This window comes from Clarias gariepinus, chromosome 16 (genome assembly GCF_024256425.1).
Source record: "Clarias gariepinus isolate MV-2021 ecotype Netherlands chromosome 16, CGAR_prim_01v2, whole genome shotgun sequence".
Classification (NCBI taxonomy): domain Eukaryota; kingdom Metazoa; phylum Chordata; class Actinopteri; order Siluriformes; family Clariidae; genus Clarias; species Clarias gariepinus.
This window is the reverse complement of record NC_071115.1, coordinates 11,614,096-11,637,423: the sequence shown is the minus strand read 5'-3', so window position 1 is coordinate 11,637,423 and position 23,328 is coordinate 11,614,096. Positions and strand designations below refer to the sequence as shown.

Sequence of the window (23,328 nt, the reverse complement as noted above, 5' to 3'; positions counted from 1 at the left end):
ACTTCACCTCCTGCGTTCCCCTTTTACTAATTCATGGTGATTAATGAACTCCTCATAAACGGGGCTTCTCTGTTTGAAGCAGACGATTAAATAAGAATCGGAGCTGAATTATAATTGCAGGGTTAAAGCGTGATGTAGAACGCTTAATGATGAAACCTCTTCATGACGTGTCTTTTGGGTTTAAGAAAAATCAGACTGATATTTTAAATTATTTAGCACTAGGACATAAAGATATCACTACACGTGTGTAAATGTGTGTGTGTATGCATGTGTGTGTATATATATAATGTGTATGTATGTGTGTGTTTCTTACGAAAGAAAAAAGCTTAGAACAATGCTGAAAATGAACAATTTGAAAAATAAACAATTCTAAAATTGTGCAATAAATGAACATTTACCGAGATATGTCTTGGGTGCACCCCGCCCTCACACCCAAAGTCTCCTGGGATACGCTCCAGGCGGCCCCGCCTGTGACCCTGTACACACGATACACGATATCCAGTTATTTAATATTTTTTAAATCTCCAGTATTGTTCTAGAATGTCAAAAAATTACTAAACTAACATTAAATTATAAGGCGTGTCCAAACTAAGTATGTAAAGCACTAAGAATTTACCTTAGAATTTACAGCAGATCCATAATTTAGCCATCTGGAGGTAGTTAGTGTTAACTAGCACACACACACACACACTCAGAACACTCTGCCCCCAGAGGCTTGTACAGTGGGAACTTGAGATGGAGGAAAAATCATTGTGCATCGTGATTCTTTTGTGTGGCAAATCATGTAATACCACACTTACTTCAAATTTTCTAAAAATTTATTTTAAAAAGCACTTCTATACTATTTAAACATTTAATGCAGGCATCACAGCGTCCTGTGTGGTTTGTTTAGAATTGTAACAAAATTTAATGAAGAAAAACAAATTGAATCAGAATTCCTCGGTTCACGAACGCCCCAGTACGAACACATTATATAGGACGAAGGAAATTCTGATAAAAATTGGTCCTGTTAATGAACACGACCCCAGCTTGGATCGCAGACATGATAATAGAACTTATGACAGTGACGCCCAGTGAAAAGAAGCATCATCAGAAGCAAAACTGCGGTGAACCGAGTTTCTTGTCTTAGGATGATTGTTCAGCTCAAAGAAAAAAAAAAATCTCTCTGGGTAAATTTTTAGTAAAACTGACGTATGAACCAACTAGCAGGTCAAAAACAAAAAAGAGGGAATCCCTGGAGGAGAATTACCCAGTGTTATGACAGAAGGGGACTCTCGTTCTAAAAGCTAACTTCCTCCTCACCCATCTTCCTCTCCTACATTCATACTCCCTAAGAAAAGTGCGTGAACAATATATGTACTGTACATATAAAAATCAAGTATGTGCGATCTCCTGTACAGTTTTTTTTTTTTTTTTTTTTTAGTGCTGTATTATTTTTGCATAATATAAACAAATCAAAAGGTAAATATAGTTCATAGTAATTGGGAACAGATTAATTCTGTGTTCATGTATTCCTATGGGGAAAAAAACTGAATCCAAATCTGGTGTGAACAGAACTTAGGAACAAATTACGTTCGTGATCCGAGGTTCCACTGTATCTATTAAATTGTGATACTTAAATCACAATACAAAAAAAAAAAGTGATACAGATAATCGTGATCGTACTGTAATGAAAAAAAATCAATGCCTTTGTTCTATGCTCGATTCACTCATGTCTACAACGACTCGGACGCATGACGTGTATAGTACAAAATAAATTTTGAATGAATGAGGAAATGTACAGTAAGTTTATGATTGATTTCCTGACATGTACTGTAGAGGTAAAGCCATAAGCATTGTTTAGGTGCGTGTCAGACAGCAGGAGACGCGGACGATGGCACGAAGTCATGAATTCAATCTGTACAAACACAATTTAAGACAATCTTAACATTGCCTTAAAATACCATTTATGACAGTTTAATAAATATATTTTTTAAAATAGATTTAAATAACATTTACATTTGAGGAATGTGTATATACTGTATATAAATCTGGATCTGCTTTTGGCTTTTACAATAAACTCCTGCAGGCTACTTAATCAACTCTACCCTTCATATCTGGGGAAAAAAAAAAACTGAGCAGGACTTGTGCTGCATCCCAGTTTCTCATTGCAACAGCTTGTAAACAATACAATGTGATTAAACAAAGCAGTGCATTCATAAAAAAGGTTTATTATAATCAGTGTTATAAATGTTATTACTAATAGTCCATATACAGTCATCATCTTTCCTGTAGAGACTTCCTGATCTAATTTTAGGGCCCATTGATTGTTTGTGTTTGTCGCTTGAATGTGTTAAATATTTATACAGTTATCTAATCAGCCAATCATGTGGCAGCGGTGCGATGTACAGTATCGGACCCTGTACTGTAAATAAAGGCCTGCAGAGTTTTTTTTTTTTAAATCAACAGTCACAATAAGAAAAAAAAAACAAAGTGTGATTGTCGATGCCAGGGTAGGTTTGAGTTTGAGTACTTGAATCCTGTACCTGCTGATCTCTTATGGTTTTTTCCATGTTAGGTTCCACTTGTGTCAGCCAGGAAAAGAAAAGCTTAGAGGCGCAAAATCATCGAAACTGAACAGCTGAACATGAAAAACATAACCTGGTCAAATCAAATCGAGTTCTGCCAAGACGCACAGATGGTAGGGTCAGGATTTGGAGTCAACGTACCTTGTGTTGAGATAAGATAAGATAAGATTTTTTTCGGCACATGTACCATACAGCACAGTCATATTATTTCATTTATATCTGAGTTAGGAAGCTACTGTAGGGTCAGAGCGTGCGCAGGGTGAGCCAGGATACAGCGACCCTGGAGCTGATGGGTTTAAGGACCTTGTTTAAGGGCTCAACAGTGTCAGCTTGGTGGTGTTCGGGCCTCCGATACAGTAACCCAACACAGCCTGTGTCAGCAGCCCTGGCCGGTGGAGGTGAAGTAACAGTGTGGGGAATATTTTTCTGAAACACTTTTTATGCCCGATTTAAAAAAAATATATATAATAATAACAGTCAAAAATTATTTTCAATCTATGTGCATCTCACAAAGCAAAATTAGTTACTCTAGCAGATTACATGATAGTGAGTTTAGTGCTCTTTATTAGCCTTCACAGTCAGATTCTAATGAATGTGCACAATGAAAGGAAAAGAAAAAAATCTGCAGGAATTGCAAAACATGACGGAATCTCAAAGGAATGTTTTCAGCATCTTGTGGAATCCATGCCATAAAGAACTGAGGCTGTTATGAGAGCCTGGTGTTACTACAGTGTTCCTGATACAGTTGTGTGTTTCAGGTTGACGTCGACGTCTTTTTCAAACAGAGTTCGTTCACTGATTTCATGTGATTGAACTTCGAACCCTAAGGAGAGCGCTATACATGTCAGTAGACGAGGAAGGCGTGTGTCATTCAGAAAGCCCACACGCCGAGTCGGCACTTAAGGTGGAATAATGGATACGATACAAGCCGTTTCATTCTCATCCATCTTTTCTCGTGACACGACTGATCCTTTTTATTCCTGTTAACATCCCTCTCTCTCTCTCTCTCTCTCTCTCTCTCTCTCTCTCTTTCCCCCCGAGGTGAACATTTAGTCCTCCATTAAGGACATACAAGGGTCCTTGACATTTAATTTCCTGTTTGCGGTGCACTTTTCCCCCCTCTGCCCGTGTGCCACTCTCTTACTCCCACACGCTCCTTTCTTCGGTGTCTGTCTGTCAGCACATTACGCTCCGAGTGTGTGTTTGTTTTTCAAGTCGTGCGTGTTCCACGTCTCGGTTTCTCTCTTCACATTTCACACTCGGTTACAGTCTCATCGTGTGTGTTAGAGAGAGAGAGAGAGAGAGAGAGAGAGGGATATGCTACAGTGTCCGCCCCAAGCTCTCGCGCTTGATCCTGTTGTTATGACGAGCCACGTATCATGGGATGTTGGTCAGGTGTAAAACCAGTCTGGCATGAAGTGCTGTGGCGAAAGAAAAAAAAAAAAAGAGGCAATTTATTCGTTTTCTGATAGCCGTGGGGAATGGAATTTAATTATAGACGAGTCATTTTTTTTTTTTTTTTTTTTTTTAAAAAAAGCTTCCATCTGTTGGCTCGGCGAGCTGCATGTAAATGTGTGCGAGCAATTATGACTTTTCACTTTATTTGCTTCCCAATCTGTGTATCTTTTTGAGTGTGTACGCGCATTTTACTTGTGTGTGCAACTTTGATCTGTATTATTTGAAACGTGTGTGTGTGTGTGTGTGCCCTGTAGAGAGATAAATGAATGCGCTTGCTGTCTGCAGGAACAGGTGGCAAAGTCAGCATGGAGGCCCTATGCGCGCACACACACACGCACACACACGCACACACACACCTCTCTATCTCTCTCTCTCTCTCTCACTTGCCACAAACAAATTGAAGCAATTTGTGTAAATTAACAGATAACTAGGTATCTCCTCTTGTTCGACATGTTAGCGTCCCTCCAGTTCAGCGTCTCAAGTCGTTTCAGAACACGGCCATCGTTTTTTTGGTGTTGTTGTTTTTTGTTTTTTTGCTCGAAATATGATCTTCTGAACATCTAGAAGCTTATAGGAAGTGTTTACCAATGGAGCGCATGAGGACACACCTTTATCGCCAAGGATACGGCGCAGGATGTTACACTAGTCTATTGGGGATTATTGATGCCTTTATTAACCAGTGTTTTTTTTTTTTATCCTATTTGTGTGTGTGTGTAGGTGAGCGTAGTGCAGGACTCGGTGAACATCTCCGGACAGAACACAATGAACATGGTGAAGGTTCCAGACTGCAGACTGGCTGATGAGCTCGGTGGTTTGTGGGAACATTCCCGCTTCACAGACTGCTCACTCTGCGTCGCTGGCCAGGAGTTCCAGGCACACAAAGCCATTCTAGCAGGTAACGCGCACACACACACACACACACACACACACACACACACACACACACACACACACACACACACACACACACACACTTTAAGGGAGTGCCACAACCTGCATTGTACTTTATAGTAGTGCTCTCTAGGCTTGTGTGATCATATTTGGTTAATATAACATTATATTTAATTACTTATTATATAAGATTTATTTTTGTTTTGCATTCTTTAATATTAAATTGCATCATTTTTTTTAAATCACCAAACCAGCCACCTTAAAAGCAGAACGGAAACGTCTAGTCTGGCGCGAAAAAAAAACTTCCGCTCCTGTCTGGCAATTTGTTTTGGATTTAAATCTGATGAAAAGGGTCGAGCCCTTAATCTGAATGAAGCGACATGCTCAATCTGTAACAGGCAAGTCATTATAAAAAAGATATTAAATTTCGATTTCCCTACAGAAATTTTTATAGCCATACAGAAAGGTGTAGTGCTCCTACTATGTTTTTTTTTTTTTTTTTTTTTTTGGTGAGGTGTTTATCTGTTCAGGTGGTTAAATTACAAGTCGAAGTTTTGTTTAATAAGAGGAATCAATATTGCACAAATGCAGTGCAGCAGAACGAATTTTGTTGTGAAGATTTTTTGTGTGTGTGATTAATGCAGAGTCTCCACGTGGCAATGCTCAACTTATAATCACCTCTTATAGCTTCACTTTTAACTTCACAAAAAAATGCAATTTCCTGAGATGTGTTGATTTTTTTTTTTCCTTCCTTGGTTTACAGAAAAATAATTGGAATACATGAACATTTCCTGCATTATTTATTTATTTAATTGAAATTGCACGTCATTCAGATTTAATAATGAACAAAAAACACATTCTAAACATGTTACTGGAAATAGTTAACCTTCAACATCCTTCACCACCTTGCACAGGATGACATCTGTGTGTAGCCCAGTCCTGCAGGAGTTATTCTAAATATACTAGAGGAGTTAAGTTCAAGTCAAACCATGAGTTGTCGAGTTTCTTGTGAATGAAGACTTCAAGCACAGTGCCGTGATGATGCTCTCAAAAAAACACGGTACATCATTCGAATGGTGCAAACAATTTAAAGAAGGCCGTACGTCCGTGAATGATGAACCCTGTTCAAGTGGACAGCCTGATCTTTAAATAGCATTACAATACAGGAACTCGGCTGGCACTTAGTGCCGAATCCTCTGTACAGTCCTGACCTCGCTCCAAGCCATTTCTACAAGGTTCGGCCATTAAAGGGGTTCCTGGAAGGCCAGCGTTTCAGATCTGAAGTAGGCATTCGGATCATGGTTCCGGATTAGCGGTAGAACCTTTTCTACCTTGATGGTATCCAAGCACTAGTGAAACAAACATAAGTGCATTAGTGTAGCAGGGGATTGCGAAGGACGGTCGCGAAATTATTATTACTAAGGGAAAAAATGCAAGAGAAACGAACGTTAGTTGGGAGCTTAGTCCTTTCCTACAAGTCCTTCTCCAAACATGGGGTGAGCTTTAAAACAGCTGTCTTTTTGGCACTTGAGGAAAAGTTTACCTCGTCATCATTAAACGCCTGCCACAAAGTGTTTTTTTTTTCAAATGATGGAAGAGAAAGTCGTCACTGGGTGTGAGGTTGCGGGGGGTTAGAGGAGGAATGAGGCAGAATTTCGAAAGCTCTCATGAAATCTTTGTTCTGTTATTCTGCACAATCAAAAGTTTTGATGTTGACCTAAACGCCTCTGATATACTGTACCGTATTTTGTGGTTTGCATTTGGAGCAAGCTGGTCATCCTCTGTGTAGGAAGCATGTACAGGGTGGATCTATATCTGTTGTAGTAATTGAAAGGCAGGTCTGATATTTCCTGACTTCAGATGATGCAGAAGACAAATGTATCTTGTGTGTAAAATAAAAAATATCTCGACCAATGATGTTTGAGTGAATACAAACTCATTTAGTCTAAAAATTCCATTGAGAAATAATTGTAGTGCGTTATCCATTTTCTTAGCTTGTATTGTCCACTACACACTCGTGTGTTCATTTGGCTTGAACACGACTCTCATTGTACCAAAATAAATTGCTTTATTTCCCCCCTTTTCTGCAGTACTCCCGCATTGCAGCGGAGTTCTGCACTGTAATTCTAGCCGATATTAAAAGTCATAGAAATGACCAGAGTTAATATTCCTCACCTCCCTTCTTCCTGTTCCACCGTCCCTCATTCCTCCATCACCTTTTCTCTCAGCATGTGGCTCGCTTCAGTCACGGCCCAGCCGCGGCAGCGATCCTCGTTATCTCTCTCCAGATCAGCTCACGGCTCGTTAATCGCCGAGGGGACGGCCGGTCAGAGCGGGTCGAGCCACCGAGAGAGGCCCGAGTGATTAGAGCAGGCTGCACCGTGCCAGACTTCACCTGCTATTCAGACGCTATCAGGGAGGCAGAGCTAGGAACTGGCGGGTGAAGATTAGCCTTATCTAGAGCCGTCAAATTTAACACCTTAACTCGATTCTCTAGCGTCACTATTTCAGGCGTCATTAGCACTCTTCTCATAGTAATTCTCCGAAGCATTTTTAGTTCGTCCTAGGCTAGAAGCCGACGCGCTGCAGATTGAAAGATGGAGAACGCTGCGACTCGTTTAACCCTGCCAGCAGTGCGAGCTGTTCATTTGTATCAACAAGCTGGCATGGAAATTTATACATTTAAAAACAGATGGTCTGACCTGCTGCCTGCTGCACTTCTCACATTCTGGTTTGGTGTATAGAGATATTTCTTATATACATCTTTTTCCGTCTTTCTTCTTCTTCTTAGTCAGTGAAGATTTAAATGCAGTTCTCAGCTTTTAGGTCGGTCACACTTCAGCCACTCAGTGGGTTTTATTTAGAAGTGAGAAAACAGCAGCTGCTTTTAATGCGCTTTGGGTAAGAGAAAAATAAAACAGTGTTTTATGAGTGACATGAAGAAATCTGGTTGGTTTTGTAGTGAAGTGTCTTAATGGCTTAGTAAATGTAGTCTCATGGACATAAGTGAGTATCAGGATATATAATTACTACTACTACTAATAATAATAATAAAAAAAAGAAGACCAGCATACAGTGGTGTGATTTTCACCACTCAGTCCATGCCTGCTCGGTTGCAGTTCAGTGATGCAACATAAAAAATTTGTTCCATGCATCAACTAAACCAGCTGATTCTCATGAGGACAAATCTACAGTCAGATAGACTAGAACAGATAAGTTACATCTTGTGTTTTGTGCACAGGGAGAATTGTAATAGATACAGTATGTTAAAACCATTTTTTTAATGCTGTGAATTGAGGCAAACGTGAAATCTAATGGGGCTGATAAACCATACCGACTTCAGCATGCTTAACATTTTGTTATGAACCAAAAATGCTGAATACATTTTAAATTTTACTTTTCAAATGATACCTTTCTTGCGCTTATATCTATTGTAAGTTGTTAAAAAACTATAATTGCTGTTGATGGGCACGACGCTGCTTCAGCTGAGCCACACACAGGCTTACAAAATGTACATTGGAGTACCAGTCAAATGTATGGACACACTTTCTAAACACGTTTTGTTTAGGGATTTGTTTTCAACATTCTACAGTTTGGGCATACATATAAAAAATACATTTAATATTTTTTATAAATTTATTATTTATAATGAATGTATAGATACAAAAAGGAAATTGGGCTACTTGAAGGCCATGGTGTTCAACAAAAGATAGGAAGAAATACATCATTTAAAAGGTGGCATCGCCAATGCCATTGCACACACATCTCCAGTGGGCGAAACGTATTAATGCGTCTTTATCAACAGTGGGCGAAACGTATTGTATTAAAATGTGTTTCCAAAACAATGGTAACCATAAAGAGCATGTTATACAGTACAAGTAAATTGTTTCTCATACAAAATATTTCTTTCTGAGGATATGAAAACCTGTGGCCCACCCTGTAGAACAGGACCAACAACATATACAGTAAATGTAATTCAGGACCAACAAAAGTTGTTATTTTTAAGACACGAAGGTCAGCTGTTCTGGAATAATTTTTGCAAGAACAGTATTGTGTCAAGTGCATTTGCAAAACCCATCAAGGACCATGGTGAACCTGGCTCTCATCAAGACCAAAACTTACCTCTGCTGCAGAGGAGAAGATCATTTAGAGTTACAGTACCAGCCTAAAACATTATTTAACAAACAGCACCTCAGATTAGAGGCTGAGATCATAAGTAGCAGATGCATCTCAATATCAACTGTTTAAAGGAATTGATTATTGCATATTGTGGATGCAGGAAGTCAGGAAAGACCATGGAGTTAGAAGGTGTGTCTAAACTTTTGATCGGTAGTGTATCATCAGACAGAGTCAGTCATAAAGTTTTTAAGTGAAACACGTTCAGCAAAAAAAAAAAAAGGTCAAGCAGGCCGGTTGTTAACTAGGCTTTAAAATGTTTGTGTGTGTAGTTGAAGTGTTAAAACTGTACCACGTAAATGTTTTTATTTATTTATTTATTTTTTCCAGCCACCGCCTGTTTGACAGCACTATTCTTTTCCGAACAATTACTATTATATGGAGTAGAGGGAAAGCGCTGCTTTGTGCTCTGATTCTGAATTCGAGCATATGGCCGCAGGTCCCATATGATTTCTTTCTGCTAGGGATGATGGAGGATTTGCTCTCTCTTATTATGGTAATTAAAGGTGCAACCAGATGGCACTCTCAGGTCAGAGCAGGGTGATGATCTAAGATGGCGGCTCACTCTCTTATTCATGCGGAATCGTCCAGAAGCAGCTCACCTCTTTTCTTCACTTCATTGAATGTGCACAGTCATTTTTTTTCTTTCTTTCCTTCGTGGCTGATAATTACAAATGGATGGATGTTCTGAATACCGATGATGTCTAAACTTTATTGCTCGATTGACTGAATTTCACCTCTTCTTTCTTTTTCAGCTCGTTCTCCTGTTTTCAGCGCCATGTTTGAGCATGAAATGGAGGAGAGCAAAAAGGTACAGTTTTTTTTTTTTTTAATAAACCCCTCTCCCTTTTGTTTCTTTCTCTCTGTGAGTCTCAATTGCCTTGTCTAGCTTTTATTCTCTCATTAAACTTCAAAGAGGGGAACAAAGCTCCCCCGGTGTAGGAAGCAGTAAAAGACGCAGAGCCTCCTTCAAACTCTTTGGTGTGTGCTACTTGATAGTCTTAGATCAAGTGTTATTCTAAGATCTCGTTTAGTCGTCCTACAGTGCAGAAGTGCCTTAGTAATCTCTCTTTAGGGAAGACGTCTGCAGCCCACACGCCATGTCAAGATACGGCAGGAACGAAGAGCGAGACTTACTGTAGCTGGATTAATTCAGTTCAAAAACGTTGATGACCAAACCCACTGGATGCCAAGGAGTGCCAAACTATGGGTCTCTGGAACCTCATAATTTACTTTCTTTCCTTTTTTTGTTTTACAAATATATATATTAATAAAACAACATTTTGAAATATATATATATATATATTCAGCTGTTTTCTTATAAAACTGCACAAATCTGTCTAAAACTCCTGATTTAAAGCAAAGTTTTTACTCCAAATATTGACTGTTTATTTTATTATTCTTTATTGCTCTTTAAAAAGTTTATTTTATGCAGAAATGTTTTCAAAAGCATCTTTTGCCTATGCCATATTTTTGTATGTGCCCAAGACTTTTGCACAGTACCATCAGTAAAACAGCTTAGGTTTTACTGAGCTTGCTGAAGAATGAGTTCTTCTGGTAACTTTGTCACACTCACTCCTTTATATTTTTATGCAAATCCCAGGAGCGTACATTAGGGTTTTTTTTGTTTCTATCTGTCTTTTTTTTTTTTTTTTTTTTTACAGCCATGCGTATATTCTCCTGTAATGTTATTTATTTATTATTTATTTATCAAGTTTTATATATATATATATATATATATATATATATATATATATATATATATATATATATACTGATCATCATAAAATCAGCTTTGCTGACAAAATAAAAATAAGAACTTGTGATGACTTAAACATGTAAAAAAAAAAAAATATATTAATCAACAGAATAGAAATGTCACAGCTATGTTTAATAGTGAAATTAAGAGCATTTCCACACACAATGTAATGAGAACTCTTGGCATTGGGACTAAACAGCTGTTTGGCCATAAGAAAATCATGAAAAAAGGCTTCAAAGGGGCTAGAAATTAGATAGAAAAGGGACTGATACTCTGATGAGTTTAAACTGACTCTGTTCCAGAGTGATGGCCGTGTTAGGATAAGAAGGGAAGAACATGAAGCAGTTCACCCATCATGCTTAGTGGCCACTGTACAAGCCTCTGGAGGCAGTGTTATGGTTTGGTGTTTCTTCAGTTTGTCAGGTTTTGGCTCAGTAACGTCAGTGTGATACCCTGGTTGACCAGGATATCACATCTATGAAGTTTTTCTTCCCTTATGGTATGGAAATATTCTAGCACTCGGATCACAAAATCTATAACATCTCATACACTTAGAGTAAGTACTCAAACTATTAGAAACGTTTTTTGGATGTCATGTGTCCTTTGTCGTGACACATTACCCATAATCCCATGCTTTGTCTCTGATGTACAGAGCAGTTTATGGACAATAAGTTGTCTGGGTTTTTCTTTTTTTTTTTCATTCTGAGAAAAATCCAGGTGCTTTTTGCGGTACAGTCACTAAACCCAGGAGTGTGTTGGGTGAGCCGCGCTGTGACTCTTAATGTATTTCAACGTCTTGGCAGTAAAATAATACGTTGTGAACCTCACTGTAATGCCTGTGCATTTTTTTTTCCTCCACACAGTGACAGCACTGTCATAACCCATCGCTTCCTGACACAGCAGTATTCATTATTATCCTCTCACTGACACTTGTCCTGATTTCTCTATTTTCTCCCTACAGGTTTCTTCATTTCACAAACGGCTAGGTCACTGTGCCATTTTTTTTCTCCCCCTCCTCTCATCTTTTCTCCACTTTTCTCTTTCCTAGAATTTCATCATGCCATGTTTTTTTATTATATTTTCAGATGTGCTGGCATTTGGGATGTCTAGATTTGGCTCGGGAGAAACAGGGTTTTTTTTTATTTTATTTTGAAGACATTTCCTTTTGTTTGTTAAGGGGATGTTCAGTCTTAACAAGTTCCAGAAAATCTCTCTCTCTCTCTCTCTCTGTCCTTTTTCCTAGTTTTTTTTCTCTCTTCCTTACTGCCACAGTCTTGTTTTTCCCTCCCTGTCACCTTTCCTCTATCTTTTCTTTTTCTCTTTCTTTGTCTCTTTCTGTATCTCACTCACTTTCTATCTCTCTTCTCTCTATCCATCACCTGATGTCTCGCTTTTACCGTCTCTCTCTTTTCCTCAGTTTCTGCCTACTTATATCCATCACTTTATTCTCTCCAATGTCTTGTTTTCATGTCCATGTGTCTCTCTCTAACATCTGTCTCTCCCTTGCTCTCTCTACATGTCTCAGTCTCTCGCCTCCTGTCTCTTTAACTAACCTGAACTGATTCTTCATGATGCTGCAGCATTTCTTAATTAATCATAATTGACAAGGAAAAGTTGGATTAAGTGGAAAATGTACACATTAGCTCATGAGAACAATTGTTGAAACCATGGTGTGTGTGTGTGTGTGTGTGTGTGTGTGTGTACACCGCTGTACTGTATATACACATTGTGGCTCTTTTGTTAGACAGATGTTGATAAATGACTGCTTGAGTGAAACCTTGCTTCGACCTTTTCGTTTAAAAAGCAAAAAAAAAAAACTAATTTAGATTTGTGGGTTTTGCAGACTTGTTTTTCGTTTTTTCATTTTTGCTTAGTCACAGCAGAGAGGTGCATGTGCCCCACTTGCGCGCGCAAACTTGCGTGCACGCTTTATTGTGGAGCTCTATTGTGTTGACCTCAGTCGTGTTGTGCGGGTCACCGTGCTTTGGATAAAGCAGGATTGTAATTGGTTCCCAGGCTGAGCTAGGAAAAAAAAAAAAAAAACAGGTGCTCGGTGGCTGTTAGCACAGCGGTGAGCGATAAAATGCTGCTACTGTGGCCCGAGGCAGGAGAAACAAAGTAGGATTAATTCTAGGAAATCAACCTGGAAGAAAAAAAGAATAGAAAGTGCATAAGGGTTGGTTTCTTGGTCAAGTCAGCGGGAGCACGTTGTGTCCTTGTGTCGCTTTGGCAAGAGTGTTATTTGTGAAGTAAAGGCAACGGTGTTGATTTTTCTGAAATAAAGGGATAATAGGTGTTCGTGGTTTTCCGCTTCGTTTAGAGCGATTATATCAGGCTAATCCCTGGATTGTTGTGTGTGAGTGTGTGTGCATGCTGTGTACACAAGGTGTTGTTGACAAGGTTGTGTAACACACAGAGGATGCTGTGTCCTTAAAGTTCTTAACCATGGTCACACACCTTTTAAACCTGCCTTATGCTTTATTTGGTTTGTCGCTTGAAATGGTAGAAGCTCTGGATTTCAGTAGCTGTTATGTACGATGTCTTACACGTTTATGATAGATTTAGTGTGCGCATGTGTGTGTGTTTCACTTAGACAGTCTTGTAACAGTTGAAACTATGAGGATGATAAAAACAGATGTAACCATTAGCTCTGGAGTGAAAAGCTATAGGAGTCAGAGCTCCTGCGTGCTGTCTAGTCTTGTGTATTAATTTAAAGTGGGAACTAATGTAATGACTTCTACATATTGACTCGGTTCTAGAATCTGACTGGTCAGATGATTTGCATTATCTTTGTATAACAGCATGTCTCAGAGAGGAGTTCTGCTGTTCCATGAATTAGAGGTTTATATCAATGCGGTCAGTATTGATTTTATGAGTGGCAGGGGGCCGGCATAAAAACAGAACAATGAACCAGAGAAGGTGTGGTTATACACAGTGTGCCTGTGGCTTACCGTTTGTAGGTGAGGGCTGTTGGGAGGTGGCTGCCTGTGGCTGGATGTGCTTGGAGGTGCTTGTGCGTAAATCAGGTTGCAGGTGGTGGCAGGTGTTTGGAAGTTGTTTGTTAGTGGCTGCTGGTGGCTGGAGTTGTTTGGAGGTGTCTGCAGGTGGCTGGAAGTGGTTGCAGGTTGTTGGAAGTGGTTGCAGTTGGTTGGAGGTGGCTGCAGATGACTAGAAGCGGCTGGAGTTGTTTGCAGGTGGTTAGAAATGGCTTTAGTTGTTTGCAGGTGGTTGGAAGTGGCTAGAGTTGTTTGCAGGTGTTTGGAAGTGGCTGCAGGTGTTTGGAAGTGGCTGCAGGTGGTTCGAATTGGCTGTAGTTGTATGCACGTGCTTGGAAGTGGCTGTAGATGTTTGCAGGTGGCTGTAGTTGTTTGCAGTTGGTTGGAAGTGGCTGTAGTTGTTTGCAGGTGGCTGTAGTTGTTTGCAGGTGGCTGTAGTTGTTTGCAGGTGGTTGGAAGTGGCTGTAGTTGTTTGCAGGTGGCTGTAGTTGTTTGCAGGTGGTTGGAAGTGGCTGTAGTTGTTTGCAGGGGGCTGTAGTTGTTTGCAGGTGGTTGGAAGTGGCTGTAGTTGTTTGCAGGGGGCTGTAGTTGTTTGCAGGTGGTTGGAAGTGACTTTAATTGTTGTAGTTCTTTGCAGGTGGTTGAAAAGGGCTTCAGGTGGCTGTAGTTGTTTGCAGGAGGTTGGAAGTTGCTGTAGTTGTTTGCAGGTGGTTGGAAGTGACTGTAGTTGTTTGCAGGTATTTAGAGTTGTTTACAGGTGGTTGGAAGTGGCTGTAATTGTTGTAGTTCTTTGCAGGTGGTTGGAAAGGGCTTCAGGTGGCTGTAGTTGTTTGCAGGAGGTTGGAAGTTGCTGTAGTTGTTTGCAGGTGGTTGGAAGTGACTGTAGTTGTTTGCAGGTATTTAGAGTTGTTTACAGGTGGTTGGAAGTGGCTGTAATTGTTGTAGTTCTTTGCAGGTGGTTGGAAAGGGCTGCAGGTGGCTGTAGTTGTTTGCAGGAGGTTGGAAGTTGCTGGAGTTGTTTACAGGTGGCTGTAGGTGACTGAAGATAGCTGCAGATGACTGGCGATGGCTGGAGTTGTGTGGAGGTGGCTGCACGTGTCGCATTGTTGCAGGTGGTTGGAGGTGGTTGGGTGTCTGTGATAGTCACAGACCACTGCTCATCCTGCTGCTTCACTCCCTGCTCTCATGCATGTTATTTCATAGAACAGCGAGCTCTGTTGTGTATCTTACAAACAGATTGAACAACATCTCCATGTGTGACCCCCAAGGTGAACATAGTACACGCTGTTTTAAACTACAGTTATTTACTACCTTTTTTTATTATTTTGTTTATTCATTATTAATATTTTTTAATAAACACCTGTCCCTGTGTTCTTTCTGTTGGCGTGTTTCAGGGAATCAGTAACTGCTGAAGCTGTAGAGCACCTGAGCCGACGCCACCATGACCTTTTACCTGCTTGTGTTTTGCAGAACCGAGTGGAGATCAACGACGTGGAGCCCGAGGTCTTCAAGGAGATGATGTGTTTTATTTACACCGGCAAAGCACCCAACCTGGACAAGATGGCCGACGACCTTCTCGCTGCTGCTGACAAGGTCTCGCTCACTCACAGACACACACTCGCACACGCAGCAAAGAGGCGAGGCACACAATGTTCCCGTTTTATTAAACAAAACAGGATCAGAGAAACGCATTCAGCAATGATGAAGCCCGTCTCTTAAAAGGTTTCCGTTGCATAAGCAGCTGATGCTCGCATTGTCCGGCGCTTCATTACATCACTGTTTATTTCATTGTTTTGAGTTTATTCACTCTTTTTAGCCTTGTGCATGTTAACACGACTGTTTATAAACTGAGTGTGTGTGTGTGTGTGTGTGTGTGCGCGCGGCTCATGTCCTCATCTTTATAGCTCTCAGACCATCTAGTGTGTACTGATGGTAGATTCTCTTGTCATGAAGCATCCCAAAGCTCCTCACTCCTTCTGTCTTGGCACCTTTTTTATTTTTTATTTTATCATTTTTTTCTGGAGTGTGCCTGCCTGTTCAGAATGACAGTTAAAGGACAGACTAGGTCTCGAAGGAGATTGCATTGCATTTAGTTTGAAGTAGCTGAGGTGTGTGTGTGTGTGTGTGTGTGTGTGTGTGTGTTTTAGAAGTGACATTATTGCAGAAAACAAATGTATAAATATATATAACATTTAAAGAAACTATCTAGGTAAGTGATCTTTTTAAGATCTGATGGTCTACCTTTTATCACCCTGTGTAATTCTGGATCACCAGGACGATCTGAATAGATGCATTAATTTTTATAAAATATTGTTTTTAATACAGTGCCTGTGATTCTGATTAGCGTACATGTATACAAAAGTGAGACAAAAATGTTTAGCAAATTTCCGTTGGTCTTATCGGCGCTTTCTGTTTAAGGCTACTGTCTCCCCAGTTTTTTTGTGGTCTGAGGGTGTACCGGGTGCAAAAACAACTTGTAGAAGATGAATGAATTTTTTTTTTAATTATTTATACAGCTCTTATAACAATTTCCATTGTCGCAAAGCTATGTTACAGATACAAAAAGGAAATTAGTTGTAAATGTGTGAAGAAATATGCTTAGGAAAAACTCCCTGAGATGGCAGTAGGAAGAAACCTTGAGAGGAAGCAAATGCAACAGGAAACACATCCTCATTCAGGTGAACAAAAATAGTTTAGATGTCTTCAAACAAAATTTAAAGCGATACTCTAAGAAAGGTGAAAGTTTCTTAAAGCCGTGACATGGATTCATCACTACGTACAACCCTGAGGAAACGGCAGGGATACGCCCTCGGTCGCAGACCAAGAAAAAGTTCAGAAGACAACCATCATCTGCTTACAGATTTTCTGTGATTCTCAAGGGCCAGTTTTGTACCATTAGGAATAAGGTTCAAAAAATACAGTAAACTGCTGGTTTCAGTTAGATGACTAAACTCCAGATTAAATACAAAGGACCGCCATTTTAAGGGAGTTGTGATGTTGCACGACAATTTTTGCCCACTGCTTTGAGATGTTAAGGGATCCTCCCTATAGTCCTGATCTCGCTTCATCGGACTTTTACCTGTTTGGTGCCGACAGCAGCTCTGCGGGGATGATGATTCACTTCTGATGAAGAGGTGAAGACAGCAGTGCATTCGTTGCTCGCTGCTCGGCCTAAAAACATTTTTAACAAGGGGATTCGAAAACTTGTTTACAGATGGACAAAATGTATTGAAAAGCATGGAGAAGTGTTGTATTTGTCTGTTGTATGCGTGCAGATAGTTTTTTAACTCACCTTTGTATTAAAAATGAAGCCATTTGACTTTTGAGTGTATTACAGTGTTTTTTTTTTATGATGAGTGTGTTGGATGTCTTTGTGACCTCCCTCTTTCTCTCTCTCTCTCTCTCTCTCTCTCTCTCCATGGCTGTGTGCGCAGTACGCTCTGGAGCGCCTGAAGGTGATGTGCGAGGACGCTCTGTGTACGAGTCTGTCGGTAGAGAACGCCGCTGAGATCCTGATCCTGGCCGACCTGCACAGCGCCGATCAGCTCAAAACCCAAGCCGTCGACTTCATCAACTAGTGAGTGTCTGCCCTTTCACCGGTCCCCGTCCTCTTCCATCACGTCCTAATACACTCCTCTGACACACACTGAACAAGAGCTATAAACTGTAGATAACGATAACCTTCCGGGTCGTTTCGGGCGCTGCTCTGGTGCTGGTGGTACACTGTCTGGTTGAGACACGCAGTTCTCGCTTATCGAGGTATTATTTATATTCGCCGCTCTGATAATAAAACCTGTCTCTTTCGTCTTCGTTTCTTTCCTTTTTACAAGGAAAAGCTGATGCAAGAATGAGTTGCTCCTCAGTGCTCTCTTTTCCTCAGTGCACCTTAACATCTCTCTTGGTCTCTCTCTCTTTTTCTCTCCCATTATTTCTCTTTCTCTTACTTTTTCGTTTTTGTCTCTCTGTCGATTTCTCTCTTTTTTTCTTTATGTTCATCATTTAATGTCCCTCTGTCTATTTTGTGTCTTCCACAAAAAAAGAACACAAAAAGTCTCTCTCACTTTCTTCTACTCTATCTTTTTTGGCTTTTTTTTCTTTGCCTTTCTGTCCTTTTTTCTTTATTATTGCTTTTGACTGATTGTCTTTTTTTTGGGGGTTGCCTGTTTCTTTTTTTCTCTTTCACTGTCTGTCTGTCTGTCGGTCGGTCAGTCTATTTCTACTCCCTCTCCCATCTTTTGCTGTCTTGTTTCCTTTGCCTGTTTTTCTGTGTTTCTCTCTCTTTTTTATTGTCTCTCACATGTGCACACACGCTCAGCGACCACAACAAAAAAAAATCAATAACCATGAGAGCAGCTGATACACGCTCGCTCTCGAAGCCGCATGATGAGCACTTGGCGCTGCTCCCGCTCTCGTGTAGCCACCCGAAATTACTTTTAGCCACTTTATTAATGAAACCTTGTCAGTAACTCCATACAAGCTATTTTGCTTCTGTTTAACCCAGTCTTAAGTGTCCTTGAGATACAGCCTTGGTCTCTGACCGTTAACTACCAATCAGAGTAAGCAGGCTGCTGTTATTGCTCAGTAAAAAGAGACCGGACTACTTTACGTCTTTAGGTAAATGAATAGTATAAATCCGGTGTGCTGCTCTCTTTAATAAAACGCTGCAACAAGCAAAGATATCATTCTGGAATTGGTACAGAGTGTTTTGTCCATATAAATCAGAACGAACCATTTCTTTCTGGCAGAGGACATCTTTAAGCCTGCTCTAGTGTTTAACCTGGTGTCACTCTCAGCACACAAACATGAGTGCTGCACTGCTTGAATTCACGATGCCTGATTTGTGCTCGATGGAGTCACACGGGCAAAATGATAGCGTTATGATCGTCACAGAAATCATGCACATCCCTTTCGTTGTCAAGCGCATTTCATTATACACAGTAGGTTTATTTAGCTGCAGTAAAAACACCGCTTTTTCGTGTCCCTCTGTCCAATTTGCACCGCGCACTATTGCTCTGTATGTGAAATCTGCATCCCAGAAATATAGTTTTTTTTCCCATGTCCTCTGTTGCTGATAGTTCACTTACGGTAAAACGTTCTGTATGCTGCTACTTTGTGTTGTGATTACTTTGTGTGAGACACACACACACAGACCATGCAGTATACAAACACTTCCTCCGCTCAGCCAGTTTTCTTCCTGGTTCCCAGCCCGGCCCCATTTCCTCAATTGTAACGATTGTACGTTCACAATTACCGTTTTTCTTTTTATTTGTTTATGAGCATCTTGTGCTCTCCTGGGCGCTGTGCGGCTCCACGCAGAGTAATAGCGGAGTTATTGATTTGTTGAGGAATTGCTGGAGGGGTTTGACTGGGAGCATGCTGGGTTGAGCTGCAGCACTTACAGCCTTCATCCTGGCACACAACAAAGTGTGACAAAAAAAAAAACAGTAACGACTATAAAATAGGCTGGGTGTGTTAGCAGCAGTGTGTTAGCAGCACTGCATGTTTACATTCGCAGGTGATTGCTGTTTGCTTTTGGCTGCTGTGGTCTACATTTCATGTCTATATTCAGAGAATATAAGGACAGTGGTCAGTGCATGACCTTTAGAATGTTTGGGGTCAATATGTTGTTTTTTTTACTGAGCTTCCCGCCAAAACCTGACATTGTACATAAATTAAAGGTCCCATGTTTTACTATTTTTACAATTCTGTCATAGCAGACGCACAGTGTGTGTTCAGTTCCCAGATGCTGATTTTTATTTTTTCATTTTTCGGTTACCATGGCAAGGATGGCCTTTTTAGCTCTTAAAAACAGTCGATCCATTGAATTTAGGTCTGCAAGACCTGATAGCAAGTGACAATATCTTGAATATATCCGGAACATAGTTTTATTCATCTACTTTTTCTTAAAACAAGATCACAACAAACCAGATAGATATAAGATGAATATGGCTGAAATTTTCAAAAATGTTAAGCAAAGATTTGATATTTTGATGAAATTTTACAGTACAGGAAATTACTCTTGAAATGCACTAAAATACAGTGAGGCAAAAAAGTATTTAGTCAGCCACCAATTGTGCGAGTTCTCCCCAGCCTGGTGCAGGTCTACAATTTAGTTTTTGGTGTCCTTTGACAACTCTGTGGAGTTAGTGGAGTGGAGTTTGGAGTGTGACTGAGGTTGTGGACAAGTGTCTTTTAATACTGATAACGAGTTCAAACAGACGCCATTAATACAGGTAACGAGTGGAGGACAAAGGAGCCTCTTAAAGAAAAAGTTACAGGTCTGTGAGAGCCAGAAATATTTCTTGTTTGAAGGTGACCAAACACTTATGTTACTTATGTTAGAGGAATTTACCAATTTATTCATTAAACATCCTACAATGTGATTTTCTGGATTTTTTTTCTTATTTTGTCTCTTAAAGTTGAGGTATACCTATGATGAAAATTACAGGCCTCTCTCATCTTTTTAAGTGGCTGACTAAATACTTTTTTGCCCCAATGTAAGTTTTTGCTTGCCTGCGTTCACATGCATATTAACTTGAGTAACATCTAATTCTAAATTTAATATGATGTTGGCCCCTCCCCTTCATAGCTATAACAGCTTCAATTCTTCTGAGAAGGCTTTCCACAGGGTTTAGGAGGGTGTTTATGGGAATTTGAACATTCTTCCAGAAGCGCATTTGTGAGGTCAGACACTGATGTTGGATAAGAAGGCCTGTCTCACAGTCTTCGCTCTAATTCATCCTAAAGGTGTTCTATCAAGTTAAGGTCAAGAGTCTGTGCAGGCCAGGCAAGTTCTTCTACACCAAACTCACTCATCCATGTGTTTATGAACCTTGCTTTGTGCGCTGGTGCCCAGTCATGTTGGAACAGGAAGCGTCAGTCCGACTGTTCCAACAAATTTGGGAGCGTGAAATTGTCCAAAATGAGTAAGAGGCCGAGTCCAACTCCTGAAAAACCCCACGACCCCACATCTGACAACATGATAGATACTGTAGAAGATAGGTTTGTTTGCTACTACTGGCTAAGCCAACCTTCTTAAGTTGTTGAAAAAGACAGGCCATTAGATTTAACACTTCATTTATCTTGACATCACTAGACAGATTACAATATCCAAAAGTCCTATTTTGTTTATTTTGCTTTTGGGGACCATCACCACAGAGAAGGCTTTCGTACGGAGCAGCAATTGGCGGCCTAGTGAACCTGTCTGCTCTGTTTAAACACCTTCCATCAGATCTAGAGCCCCAGAGTTGCCCCTATTAAGTTGAGTAGCTAGATGAAATTATTTACTATTTTCGCAAGAAAAAGTCACAGAAAAATGCTAATTCTCTGGTACATCCTGACCAGCTCCCAAAGTTTTTCACTGTAGCTACACTGTGCAGTAATGTGCAGTATATGTGACAAAGGCTTAATAAAAAATTGTCCATGATTCAGAAAGCAGTCGGAAGTGAAATGGTCACACACAACTCACATAACTGTAGGAACATTTCCATAGTACATAAAGTTTATTCTCTTTACTTAGTATTAAAGAAAGAGAGATTGATGTTTTTATTAACAGGTACCAACAGAGCATGTTCTGCTTTTTGTCATGTTGTACAGGTCTAATGCTCAACTTACAACACAAGTTTGTTATAGTCGAATCAAATTGGAGACTCCTGGGTGGAGCCATGTTGGAGTAAGGTCTTTTAAATGTCAGGAACCCTAGCAAATCAAGATAAAATAAGAGGAAACAGAGGGTGTATGATTTTCACATGTTATTTTGAAATTTTACATAATTGGGCCCCTTCAATGGTTAGGGTTTGGTGGGGAGAGGTACAGTAGAGGATACACCCCTGAACCCACACAGACACATGGTAAATGTCGTTAAAGGCCATTGGTGTGCGTGATAGTGCAGTTTATCTCCCTCAGGGTGGAAACAGATCGAGGACAACATGTGCAAACAAGAGGTACTTTGTGTGTAAAATGATCTCTTTATGTTTTTCTCTCTTCTTTTTGTTTCAGCCATGCATCTGATGTGATGGAGACCTCCGGCTGGAAGTCCATGGTGGCGTCTCATCCTCACCTGGTCGCCGAGGCGTACCGTTCCCTGGCATCGGCCCAGTGTCCCTTTCTGGGCCCACCCCGAAAGCGCCTCAAACAGTCATAGTGCCCTTAGCTTTAACCCACCCACCCCACTTGACAGGGACTGCCCACAAAGAGGCGCCATTCTTAAATTTACCCCTTAACTTCTAAATATACTCCCTGTAGGGACTCTAGCCAACCCTTGATCCCGAGGTACTGTGTTCTGTAGCGTCCCTCCCTGTTCTCCTTAACGTCCTCAATCCCCCTCCCAAAACAAACCCAGGCGTGCCAGGGAACCTCCAGCAGAACGATCATCAATAGAGGCAGCGCTGTACCTGAGGGTTCCTCCCAGCTCTGCTCCCTCTTTGATGCCCCTTCCTTACTGCCCAGTCTAAACAGGATAAGCGGGCTTTCGGTGGGATCCTGGACTTGGCGGTGTCTCCAGATCAGTTGGGCAAGTTGGATGGTGACTACATATACAGGACACAAGGACTCTATCGGTGGACTGTGACCTTCCCCACTGTCCCCTGCGATGGATTCTCCTTTACTGTGTTGTGTCATTTTGTTCCTTTTCGTAATGACCAGATGGATTTTTTTAGGATGAGAACAAGAACCCAGCGATTGTTGGGGAACTGCAGCGCTTTTAAATAGGTAGCTTGTTTCCTTATGATGACATCAGCATTTCGTTCCGATGTTCGAGTAGGTCATGTGTCTCTCTTTGATGACATTTTATCCTCAACCTGTCGCAAGTGTAAGATCCTGAAGAAAGTGACTTTTACCAAATCTTTCTTGCTGATGTTCTCTGACCCGACTCCTGATTGGCCAGTTGGAGAATAAGAGGTGCAGATGGACTTCCTGTATGTCTCCAGAGTATTGGAGAGTATGTGATTGAGCAGAACGATGGAAGAGGGTTGTAAGAAGGGGGGAGTATGTAAATATGAGATGTTTCTTTTAATGTTTATTTGAGATTTTTCTTTCTTGTAGCACTTCTGTATTTAAACCCAGGCTTTCTGTATGAAAACAAAAACTACCCAAAAAAAAACATAATAAACTTGGCTGTGCTCATGTTTGGTCTTTGACTGTTATAGTACTGTGTTTACCAGATTAGTTTGTTTGTTTGTTTTCTTCAATCATATGTAGGCTTAGTTGTGGGTTTCAAAGAGTTTCAAGTTCTTTGGAAATAGGTCTAACTGACAGTTTGCTGAAGGCTCTTTTTCCACAGGGTTCCTGGTGAAGATAAAGCAGTTATTTCCAGCTATTTTGATTGGAGAATCAAAAAAAGAAAAAAACAACGTGATTCACAGTACAAAAATGAAAGTCACCTCTTCTACGTCGGGAGCTTAAATGACCTCTCTTTTCTTCTGTAGAGCGACAGAGTGAAATGATGCATTTGTTCTGATCTGGGGGAACATCGCTTCTCGTT

The 23,328-nt window shown here is 40.5% G+C and overlaps 1 protein-coding gene across 2 annotated transcripts in view; it reads left to right on the top strand.

Moving 5' to 3' along the window:
• spop (speckle type BTB/POZ protein) overlaps positions 1-22,972 on the top strand; it is a 118,733-nt gene extending 95,761 nt beyond the window's left edge. For both annotated transcript variants that reach the window (XM_053514627.1, XM_053514628.1), the window contains exons 7-11: positions 4,743-4,920; positions 9,848-9,903; positions 15,318-15,440; positions 17,282-17,424; positions 21,846-22,972. In XM_053514627.1, the coding sequence (XP_053370602.1) occupies positions 4,743-4,920; positions 9,848-9,903; positions 15,318-15,440; positions 17,282-17,424; positions 21,846-21,990 (645 nt within the window). In that variant the 3' untranslated portion in view covers positions 21,991-22,972. The remainder of the gene's footprint in view (positions 1-4,742; positions 4,921-9,847; positions 9,904-15,317; positions 15,441-17,281; positions 17,425-21,845) is intronic.
• Positions 22,973-23,328: the final 356 nt, after the last annotated feature.